The following is an 11,255-nucleotide window of genomic DNA, read 5'->3' as shown; positions in this document are numbered from 1 at the left end:
GGCCAGAGCCAAAGTATTTTTTATTCCTTTCCAAAGGATTATCTGCTTGTGGAGAACGGAAAATTTAAACAACTCCCAATCTGTATTCTCAAATAATTCCAAAGGGACAGTTGTGCAAGCCTGTTGCAGCAAAAATATGCAGGAGTTTAAACACATATTTTTATTCTAGTGTAAGCTTTTGTAGATGCACTTCATCAGATGTAAGCAGATCACATGCATGTAAAGAAGTATGTTCTAATCTACAAAAGCTTATGCTAGAAAAAAAATCTAGGGTTGTTTATGCATGGGTATTTTCATATACGTTCGCCCCTGGTCTGTCTCGGTTGTTCCTTGGAGTTATGCATGAGCTTTCTGTCCATTAGAGATGGCCTTGTGGCCAGCCCTCACAAATCCCACACCTTCTCGTTCCTCTGTTAACCCGATTCTTCCCTTTACCCTGAGCTCAACCCGGGTGAAATTCCCATGCATAAGGCAAAGCACAGGACATGCAAGCTTGGTTTCTAACACAGAAAACATGTAGCCAATTACGATGCAGCGTGTAAAGAGGCAGGGATTCAACTGCTTACTGTTTCATGGGAGCTCTTTTAAAAAACAAAGTTTGGATTTCTCCCCCGCCCCCTTCAGATTGCTCTGGGGTTTTTCTTCTTCTTAATATGCTTTTTTATTTGGCAATTAGGTTTGGGGGGATTTTCTCTCACAGTAAGCACTACAAAGTAAGCCAATTACAAAGCAGCATTTAAAGGGGTGGGGACTTGATTTGAGCTTGGAGACTGCTGGTGCATAGATTCCCAACAGGAAGGTGTGGGTCGAGCGAGCAACGAACCTCAGGTAAAACTTCTATGGATAAATGATCTAGGCTTTAAAGTGCCACAAGACTCCTACTTACTTTTTTGGAAATAGCTTCACAGATTTAAAAAACAAACATTGAGAACATATCTTTTAGCAACAAGGTTTACACACGTTTCTGCCCCGGAAAAAAATAATAGTGGGAATATTTTCTAGTGGGTGCTTGCAATGCTTTGAACTCATCAACTTGCATCGACTTCAGTCCCCCATCTGTTTTTAATAAATGGAGACACCTACCTCACAGGGTTGTTGTGAGGGTGAACACACTGTAGAGAACTTTGGAAAATCAGAATTGCAAATGAATCCAGCACTCAATGTATCCATGTGTTATAATAAATTGCAACCTGAGAAGAACTTGTTGTGGACTAAGGCAGCAGCAAACTCGCCACACAAAATGAAACCTCTTATATACATTTCTTTATTTACCAATTTGCAATATATATATATATTTAAATATAGATTTAACACATTTTTACAAGTACATTTACAGTTTACATAATTTAAATTTCTAGGCAAGGGAACCCTCGTCCCCCTCCGGTGTAGCTTAAAGTACCACATAACATTTGCAGCGCGAGTGGTAAACCTGTCTACTCGAAGATGTCCAATGCTTTGTGCAAAGTTTTAAAAGTCTAAAACTGTATGTTCAGATTTGCAGACCAAGGCGACTTCATAAATAAAAGCTTTTCAGATTCAGAACTAGGAAGATTAAAAGACAGGATGTGTCAGGATGTGCACAATGTGGTTGTCAAGATAAAATATTTCGGTGTGAAGTTAAAAAGTGCAGCCTTCACAGTAGGACTTACTGGCCCTTGAATCATGATATCTCTTACCCCTTCTTTATGTGTCAGACAAGAGAGTTGCTTTTAAAAGGAACACAATACAGTTCTAAACACAAATACCACTGAAATCATCCAATAGGAATCGTTGCAGGCTTCATGATATTTCAAATGAAGTATTCCTTCATTTAAAGCATAATGGATTAATGGGCTCATGTTCACATTGCGTGGTGTATGAAGTCTAACACACAGCATTCAATTCATATGCAGGGGACCCATCAGAATGTGTTAAGTGCTTGACCGTCAAATGCATTACATGACTGGATGATAGCTAAATCTCTGCTCAACAAAAGTCTGCTGCAAGATAACCACCCAAAATATGTTCATGTCATAAACCAACTTTGTGGTACCATTTGAAATCTGTAGTTCACAAACCAAAAGTCAGGTTTCTTTTTAAAGTCCTCTCTCTCCTGTGGTCCACAAGTATAATAAAGCAGCCAACCAAGACCATTTCTGGTTGCTTTCTGCTTTCACGCTACTCATTTTCCATCCTGGATTGTTGTGAGTGGGCTCACCACAACACCTACCCTATTCATTTATGCCATTGCAAATGAGATTTGTAGACATCCAACCGCCTGTACATATATATATACACACACAAAGGAAAAATACATGGGCAAAGCATAAAGACATGATGTAAACATCATTAAAAGGAGTCCATCCCAACATCAAGTTATTCGCAATAAAGACGCTGAAAAGTACAGTCTTACAACATTGTTTTTAGTGCAAAAGTGGACACTGAACTCAAGTTATGGCACACGTCTTCTAAAAAATCAGAAAGCGTTCAATGTAAACGTGGACTCTTTGCTAGATAGATTCGGAATACTGGTGAACCCAAAGTGACCTCTGACAATCCTGAGTTGTCAAATCAATAAGGTCTTGAGCCACAGCCCATAGATGTCATAGGCTCCGGATCAGACCCCTAGTGCAAAAGGAGAACCTGCTCCTCCTCAATGTTATTGCGTCCTCATGCCCCAACTAGCACCCCAAAACAGTCTGGATGTCATTGGAGTATATTTGCACCCATTTCAGAAAAAGAATCGACCCAACTAGAATATGTAGCTCGTTACGGCTAGAATTACCTTTGTGAACCCAGCTAAGTGCAGCTGACCACATGAATGTAAGGTTGCACAAGGTAGAGCTTTTTATGCCTATGAACAGAAGATACCGGCCATCAGAACCAAAAAAAAAAAAAAAAAGGTAAAGAATTAAATTAGTGGTCAAATGAAATTTAGTGGATGTCATGAAGAAGAGGAAAGAAGTCCCATCAGCATGTCAAAACAAAGTGGTTCAGCATTGTCCACTGGTGGAGAAAAAAAATGGAAACGTCAAAAGAATGGCTTCTGCTGATGGTCACGTTCAGTGTTGGTGAAGCTGTGATGTGCGGCAAATGTTGATGGGTGACAGTACAGGGGAGCTCCAACCACTGAATGCTCCCTCTTTTCTTGGAAACAACCATTTCAAACCTCCACTGCAGCTTTCAAAAGTGACATGACATTAGTTCTCCCTTCAAATTCATGGGGAGCTTAATTTTCTCGTCTTATAAGGGGCAGCGTCTACAAAGCAACAAAGAGGGGTGTTAACGTTAGGAGGACCATACCCCAAATGTACAAGGGTTCTCATTACCACACAGCGTTCTTACACATCACAGCCCTGCTCAAGTGAAAAACCAATGATCATGAAGCAATGGTTCCAAAATTCTCATCTGACTTTTCTTCACGGACTTTGGTGATTCAAATTACCTGGTTTTCTTTGTGAAGAGATTTTTGTGTAGATTTTTTTAAAAAAAATTCAACGTCTTTACAGATTACGGCTTGCTACTGTTCCAAGTCATGTGTGTCTTTGTCCCCCTCTTTGACACCGATGGGTGGGTGTACTTCCATAAAACACTGAAAACAGGCATGCTAAAGTTGATGCCATCATACATATGATTTTTTTTTACTGATGCACCAGAGGATGTGTGCACAAAACACAACACAAAAAAGAACCTTGATGCAATCATATGTAAGACCACATCAAGGTTCATCAATGTGGATAAGTGCATAGGCAGAAAAGGGGATGGGGGTGGGGATGTATATCAAGAGAAAGAACTGAAAGCTACAGCAAACAGCACATTATTTTTCAAAATTCTCCAAGTTAAACCAATATTAAGGCAGAGCAGAAGCAGCACAGAGAGAAATTCCAAAACACCAGAGGGTGGGAATGGTGGGAAACCTACTCATCCCTAATAATCATGGATGTCAAATGGGAGATTTAGTTAACTAAGGACCACGGAGTTTCCCTTTCAGCTACCAAACGACTCAATGCTATATGTTGGCTTATCACTTCTCTGTAATCCAAGCATGAGACACACAGCGAATAGGAAGAACAAGCCATGAGGTTATTTTCTGTTTCAAAAGCCAGCAAACAACAACTAAATCCAAACAACTCTGCATTCCATGGATACATTGTAAATTAAGGCTACTGTGCAAAAGTTTGCGACTTAAATCCTTAAAGTGCATTAAAAGTGCAATCCACTTTTGCAATAATTCTGATTGGCTACATATTCCCCCCTCCTTTGTACTTGCAAAATGTTGTCAGTCATGCTTGTGAAAATCTGAGAGACTTCCCCACAAAAACACAAGGCCAGCTAGCTCTTGTTACGGAATGCCTGAACGAACAAATGTCCAAAACACACACAGCTTTGGTCCAAATTCCTTCTAAGAGGTGAAGCTATTTCCAGGAAGTTTAATAAATACGTATCATGTTCAGCCCATTACTCATTACCGATTTCTGATGGAGAATGTACACTATGTTCCCACTGGGATGCTCTCCAATGAGGGCATACTTTCTTAGGTGCCGAGGATGGCAGGCATATTTAACAGTGAACACGCACCAACGTTACAACTCTTGAGGCCTTACAAAGCATGCTGCTCATGTACTGCAGATCAACAGGGATTTGATCGCCCTTATTTCAGAAACACTAGGCAAACGTTGGCAGACTGCAGCATCTGTGTGATCTTTGGCATAACAGGAAGATGGTGGTGGGATTCATTCAGACCATTCCAGTTCAAGTCAAAAGGATTATTTGGCTTATGTATCGCAACCATAGACACCCGAAAGAACAGAATCAGTGTAAAGTGCATCAATTCATCTAAAACTACCTTTGCTTAGGCCACACGTTAGCAGTGTGTGCCTTAATAAAGTGCTTCTTGCGGCCTAAATACCATTTTGCACTCCCTACACTTAATATCAAGTTTCAGAGTCGTCTTTATGGAATGTGTGGAACTTCCAATTGAAAGAGACGTAAAGTTTTATACTGTGTATTGCCTAGTTTTGGCAAAATCTTTGCTGGTGGAATTTTCTCAGGCTCCCAGCATGAGGAATGGTAAGATGACAACAAAAAACAAAAAACCTCTGGACAGAAAGGGGTGGTGTGGCGCAGGATAGCAAAAAAGCTAAGCTTTCAAGCATGCTTCTAGTCCTTAGGGTTGCAGGGAGGAAAAATAACCCTGGGAACAAGCTGAAAGGGCTCTCCTAAAGACTTAGAAATGAAATGAGACCCCTGTGAGCGAGGTTTCCAGTGGTCAAAGACTGGACATATACATTTCTACTGAATGTGATTCAGAGTCTCTCTCTGTACTCAGCTATCCTTATTAACCCCAGATGAAAGTGCATTTTGCTAATCACAATGGATAATGACATCATCCATTTTAATGGCATTCTGACAGAGAGGACCGATGTGAGTATATGTGTGTGTCTGTGAACACATGAAGCTGCCTTATACTGAATCAGACCCTTGGTCCATCAGAGTCAGTATTGTCTACTCAGACCGGCAGCGGCTCTCAAGGGTCTCAGACAGAGGTCTTTCACATCACCTACTTGCCTGGTCCCTTTACCTGGAGATGCCGGGGATTGAACCTGGGACCTTCTCCATGCCAAGCAGATGCTCTACTACTGAGCCACAGCCCCTCCCCTGTTGGGGAGTGGCTCATCACACTCTGTAGGAGCCCAACCACAAACCCAACATTAAATTCAACTATATACAACTAAATAAGTTTCAGTTTATTTCTGGGTTTTTTTGGGGGGGAAGTAAGCCTTGTTGGGGGGGATGCTCCCTATTTACTCTATTTAAAAAGGCACTGTTCTACGAAAATTGTTTTACGTTCATGACTACATCGTGAGCAACAGAATGTAGCTTTTAAGCACAGTCGGGTCATTCCCATAAAATCTTAGCTGAACATCTTAGCTTTCTATACAAACAAGCAAGCATGCTTCTTGTCCTCATCATTGGCTGAGGAAAGACAGAACCTGCGTGTGGGGGGATCTGCCGAAGTATACAAAAACCACTAGAGGGTCTGAATGTACCATCCATTTAAAGCAAGGAGTGAGAGATCATTCCCACAGATGTGGTCGTCACTTGATGGCTAAACCATCAAGTGATGACCTGCACGTATGAAAAGGCATTGCAGATGAAATGAGAGGACAGTATACAGATGACCTCCCATCACCTTGAATGCAAAATCCCCTCCAGTTTGCATTTTTAGTTAGAGAAAATAAAACGATGTGAATTAATTCTAATTCTTCTGCAACCACTATAACACTTTGGATTCCCACCACCACCCGTGCATTATTTGTTTTTCAAACAAAAGCTATAATAAGCAAACTTTTTAATTAAAAAAAGTAGGGGATTCAAGTGTATACTATTGCTAAATTTTTGAAGCAATTTATGTTATCAGTTTTTCTGCTTATCTTCAAAATTAAGATGAAAGCCGTGTTGTCCTCTAAGCAAGCGAGCGAGCAAAGCAGCAGATGCCTGCGTGGGGCCCACATATTTCACTTCTGAGAAGGCTGAGAGAGGCTCATCCCAGGATACCTGCAACGCTGGCACTCCGGAACCTACAGTCCCCAAGGATTATCTGCAAGCTGTTGACAGGAACCCAGCCTTCCTTCCTTTGGTTGAGGTTCTTTATCAACCTTTTAAATGTGAAAAGAAAAGAAAAAAACAGAAATGGTGAAAAGGACTGCAGTTGCCCCCCACCCCCCAAAACACACAAGTTAATCACACGGCGTGACCAACAGCTCCCCCTTTACTTGGTAAGAAAATCTATTACACTGTGATCACCTTCCCACAAAGAACTCAACGTTTCTCCCTTCAAACATGCTATCCTCACGACAACTCCGGTGAGGCTGAGACACCAGCCTGAGCTCACCCAGTTAGGCGTAACTTCACGATGCCTGGTTCCCAGGTCCATCGCCAGAAACTCCCGAACTGACATGTGCTGGGAATTCCCGGAGGGAACTTGATTTCCAGGTGTGCAGAACACCGAGTTATATCATACCTTCCCCTGACCTGAAATAGCACAGGGAAGCTGCTGCCTGTCCCACTGTGGCACATGTGTAACCACCCACAGGTTATACGTATGTTTAGGGAGGGGCAGTGGCTCATCTGCTTGGCATGCAGAAGGTCCCAGGTTCAATCCCCGGCATCTCCAGTTGAAAGGACCAGGCAGTAGGTGATGTGGAAGACCTCAGCCTGAGACCATGGAGAGCTGCTGCCAGTCAGAGTAGACTATACTGACCTTGATGGACCGAGGGTCTGAATCAGTATAAGGCAGCTTCATGTGTTCCCCAATGGGGCAAACAGCACTTCCCAGAGATGTTGCAGATTGGGAAAATGATTGTGTGTGTGTGTGGGGGGGGGGGTGCTGAAGCCCCCTCTCCTTGTGGTTGCAATCTGAATCAGGCCCCCATGTGCCCTGGAATCAAGTTTCACCCACCGAGGAATGCTCGGCGCATGTCTGCTGGACAGTTCCTTGGGGAACTCTAGCCACTATACCGCACTGGCCTTTGGGAGAAGTAATTCCGAAGTACATACCACTGCCCCTCTCCATCTTCATGCAAAAGTTGAATCACATCCCCGTTTTTCACCAGCAAATCCTCCGAGTCCCTCTTCTTACAGTCTGCCAAGGCCTTATATTTTCCTGGTGACTGCAAGATAAAAATTGTGGGTAGGCAAATAATAGGTAAGCCAATGCCTTTTAAATGACTGTTTTACTAATTTATTTTAATCAGGGATTTCATTTGTAAACCACCTTGAAACCTAGATAATTTGGCCGGCAAATCAGAGACGGACATTTTATTTCTTGGTTTGTTGTTGGTTTATGTTTCAGTTATCCCCCCTTTATTAACAGAGTTTTCTATTTGTTTTATTTTTAAAGGTGCTCATTAGCTTTGGGAAACCAGCATTTCATATTTTAAATAAAATAAGTTTGGGAGGAGGGAGAGCAAAGACAGACTGAGATGATAGAGAAAATTAGGACAACGGGTAAAGTATCACAGATATCGCATGCCAATGGTGACCCCCACCCAACACCCATCAATTTAGAGCTATTATGAGAAAATGATGGTCACAGAGATCTGTCACAATTTCACTCCTAATAGTTTTGGGGCTAGGCTAGGTGCGCTGCAAAGGATTCAACCAACCAGCTGATTTCCGTCTTCTTCTTCGGTATCAGAACAGGTTGAGAAGTAGTTATTGCTAGACCAGTCATCGAGGCCTTCACAGATCTCCAAAGAATGAGACATTCCTGGCCAAGCTGCATAGAAACATGGATAATGATAACAGTGGCTTAAGTATACTAGCACATATCCCCCTATTAAAATAATACCTATTAAAATACCCTAATAAAATAATACCTAAAAAAGAGAAAAGGAGTCTGGCCCAGGCTAGCCTGATCTCGTCAGATCTCAGAAGCTAAGCAGGGTCAGCCCTGGTTAGTATTTGGATGGGAGACCACCAAGGAATACCAGGATTGCTGTGCAGAGGAAGGCACTGGCAAACCACCTCTGTTAGTCTCTTGCCATGAAAACCCCAAAAAGGGGTCGCCATAAATCTGCCATCAGATAAGGACGCCCTGGGATCCCTCATCCAGAAGTCACCAGTAGATAGAAGGTGTGGGGTGAAAGTAGAGGACACAAATGTGGGACGCTCCCCTAACCATCAGCTCTACTGTGCGCCAGCTGAGCTTTTTCTCAGCTTTTGGCAAGGTCCCAACAGGTGCACATCTCTATGTGCTAACTCCAAACAAGGCAAATAGTGCTCGGGAGCCTTTTCAGGTTGGGAAAACGGCATGACAAGGAGGGGAAAGGCTGAAGACCCTTTCCCCCTGCAGCATAGTCCCAATCCAAATCAGAAATGAATTCCCTTGCATCTGACATATGACTGTCAGAATCAAGATCAGGATGGGGAAACCCAAACCCTACACATTACAAAGCATAATGTGCATAGCCCCAAGTTTCTAATTGTCCATATGCAGGGTGGAGGTTTCTTTCCCTAACACAAGGGAAGGATTCAAACCTGAAAACCTGTTGCTTGTATGGTGGTACACTTTGAAGACCACCATATCCTGTCGAATTTTTACTATATGCCTGTATGGCATCCCTTTCTTTTCTTTGGGTTCTCAGGAGAAGGCCAACAAAGAGAGCAGTTGACTCAGGTTAAACTCTGAGGAAAGACTTTATATGGGGCAACATGCAGCAATCTGAAAATTTTCTATTCAGATTTTTTTAAAAGTATGTTCAAAATTCACATACATCTGTTTGGCTTGTTCTGGGGAGAGGAGGCAATACTCTCTAAGGCCACAGGGCTGGTGCGTTCAGAATCATTTTCTTCTGAGCTTATGGAAGCTCTTGGCTGTTTTCTGAAAAAAGAGAAGTCACTTCAGGGCATTACATGAAGAAGAAGAAGAGTTGGTTTTTATATGCCAACTTTCTCTACCACTTAAGGAAGAATCAAACTGGCTTACAATCACTTCCCCTCCCCACAACAGACGCCCTGTGAGGTAGGTGGGGCTGAGAGAGCTCGAAGAGAGCTGTGACTAGCCCAAGGTCACCCAGTTGGCTTCGTGTGGAGGAGTGGGGAAACAAACCCAGTCCACCAGATTAGCGTCCACCACTCCAAGCCACCCCTCTTAACCACTACACCACGCTGGCTCACTGAAGCAAGGAGCAGTTAACATCCACAACACCCCTCTTTCTTTTTAACTGTCTTCTACAGTTCTACACATATAAGCTTGCTGCTGCAATATTTTAACACTGTCAACATGTGTAAGTTCATCTAACTTACCCATCGTTCAGTGGAGGGGAGAACTGGATTGGGTCTACACAAGATGGCTGTTGCTGCTTCTCCACTAAAAGTACGATGCAAATGATATTAGTACAGAAGATATTCTTCTGTTGTACTGAATCATTGTTTTAAATATAGAACTTCTGTTAAATCTTGTGATAACCTTTGTTATACTGGTCAAAGACCGCAATAAATTTTTTACCCCAGAAGATGAGCAAGAAACCAAGAACCCTTTCTTATTATCTGCCCACCTCCACAACTTGGCATTCAGAGACAGAATGGATGTCCCATTTTCTCAACATGGCTAACAGCCACTGATGGACCTATTCCCCATGAAGTTGGTCTAATTCCCTTTTTTCAAGGACATCCCCACCATAATACATCTTAAAAATAGGTAACAGAATTGTAAATGCATACTGCTGGGCAAGGTGGGATCTTGGTTTGATCCAGCAAGGCCCTCCTGATGAGCTTTATAACAAACACCCTCTGTTGTTGGTTAACATTTACTGGATAACCTCCAACAGTGCACCACACTGTTCAACACATGCACATCCCATCAAACTAGCTATACACAGGCCAAACAATTCCTTCACAGATTGCAAAGCCATCGAAATGGGCAGGCCTCATCAATCCAATGGAGCAAAATCATCAGTGCATCAAGATAATCGATGAATGCAATTAATGAAGAAGCCCAGCACGCTACGTTTTCCACTGTGTGAGTGAAGTGCCACCTTCTTGTTGGGTGGCGTACTTGACAACACCAACTGTCCCACGGCCCCTGAAGAACACCAGGGCTCCCCAACCCCAGGGGGAGTCCCAGAAGCCATCCTCAGGGTTCACTCACCAAGTCAGCAACATGGGTGGCACCTTTAAGGTCATGCCTGCTGGCCAGTGGCAACTGACCCTTTAATGGCCCACTGCTTGATCCGTTGGGAGGCAGTCCTGGGTGGAGAGTGATGGAATGAGTCGTAGCTGTGCTGTGAGAGTGGCGGCAGCTTCCCATGGGAACTGCCTGGATCTCACTGGAGTTCAGGAGGGATGGAGTCATTGAACGGGCCAGTGTCAGGAAGAAGCGGGCCCTTCATGAAGCAAGGGTAAAACCAGCTGAGGACGTGCTGGCTCTTGCTCCCAAGGCAGAAGGGAGGCAGGGCAGGAGACAGTAGAAGGACAAAGGTGAATGAAACCCCATTTCCTCTCAGTCTGAAGCTTGTATGAGGGTATGTGATGCCCCATGCTGATGAAGCCCCTCCAGGCCCAGGTGGGTATCGTACAAATAAAGTATTTGCAAAGTGCTTTCAAGAACTCAAAGCATTGTATGCTAATTATCCAACTGTAATCCTTATAATGCTGTACGTTAGATCAGTCTTATTATCATTCCCATATTGCAGATGGGAGGCAGAGGCCGACTTTGAATCAGGGATTTGTAGCTCCATTTCTTAGGTATTCTGCTAAACCGCTCTCTAATG

General features: G+C 43.1%; 1 protein-coding gene across 1 annotated transcript in view; it reads right to left on the bottom strand.

The window, feature by feature from the left end:
* Positions 1-2,878: 2,878 nt before the first annotated feature.
* MCF2 (MCF.2 cell line derived transforming sequence) overlaps positions 2,879-11,255 on the bottom strand; it is a 50,638-nt gene continuing 42,261 nt past the window's right edge. Inside the window, exons 23-28 of the mRNA XM_056859133.1 lie at positions 9,790-9,853; positions 9,258-9,364; positions 8,148-8,260; positions 7,540-7,652; positions 6,538-6,638; positions 2,879-3,238 (exon numbers count right to left, since the gene is read on the bottom strand). Of these exons, the coding sequence (XP_056715111.1) occupies positions 3,198-3,238; positions 6,538-6,638; positions 7,540-7,652; positions 8,148-8,260; positions 9,258-9,364; positions 9,790-9,853 (539 nt within the window). The 3' untranslated portion in view covers positions 2,879-3,197. The remainder of the gene's footprint in view (positions 3,239-6,537; positions 6,639-7,539; positions 7,653-8,147; positions 8,261-9,257; positions 9,365-9,789; positions 9,854-11,255) is intronic.

Source organism: Euleptes europaea, chromosome 13, assembly GCF_029931775.1.
Source record: "Euleptes europaea isolate rEulEur1 chromosome 13, rEulEur1.hap1, whole genome shotgun sequence".
In the NCBI taxonomy this organism is placed as follows: domain Eukaryota; kingdom Metazoa; phylum Chordata; class Lepidosauria; order Squamata; family Sphaerodactylidae; genus Euleptes; species Euleptes europaea.
This window is presented reverse-complemented; position numbering and strand designations above follow the sequence as displayed.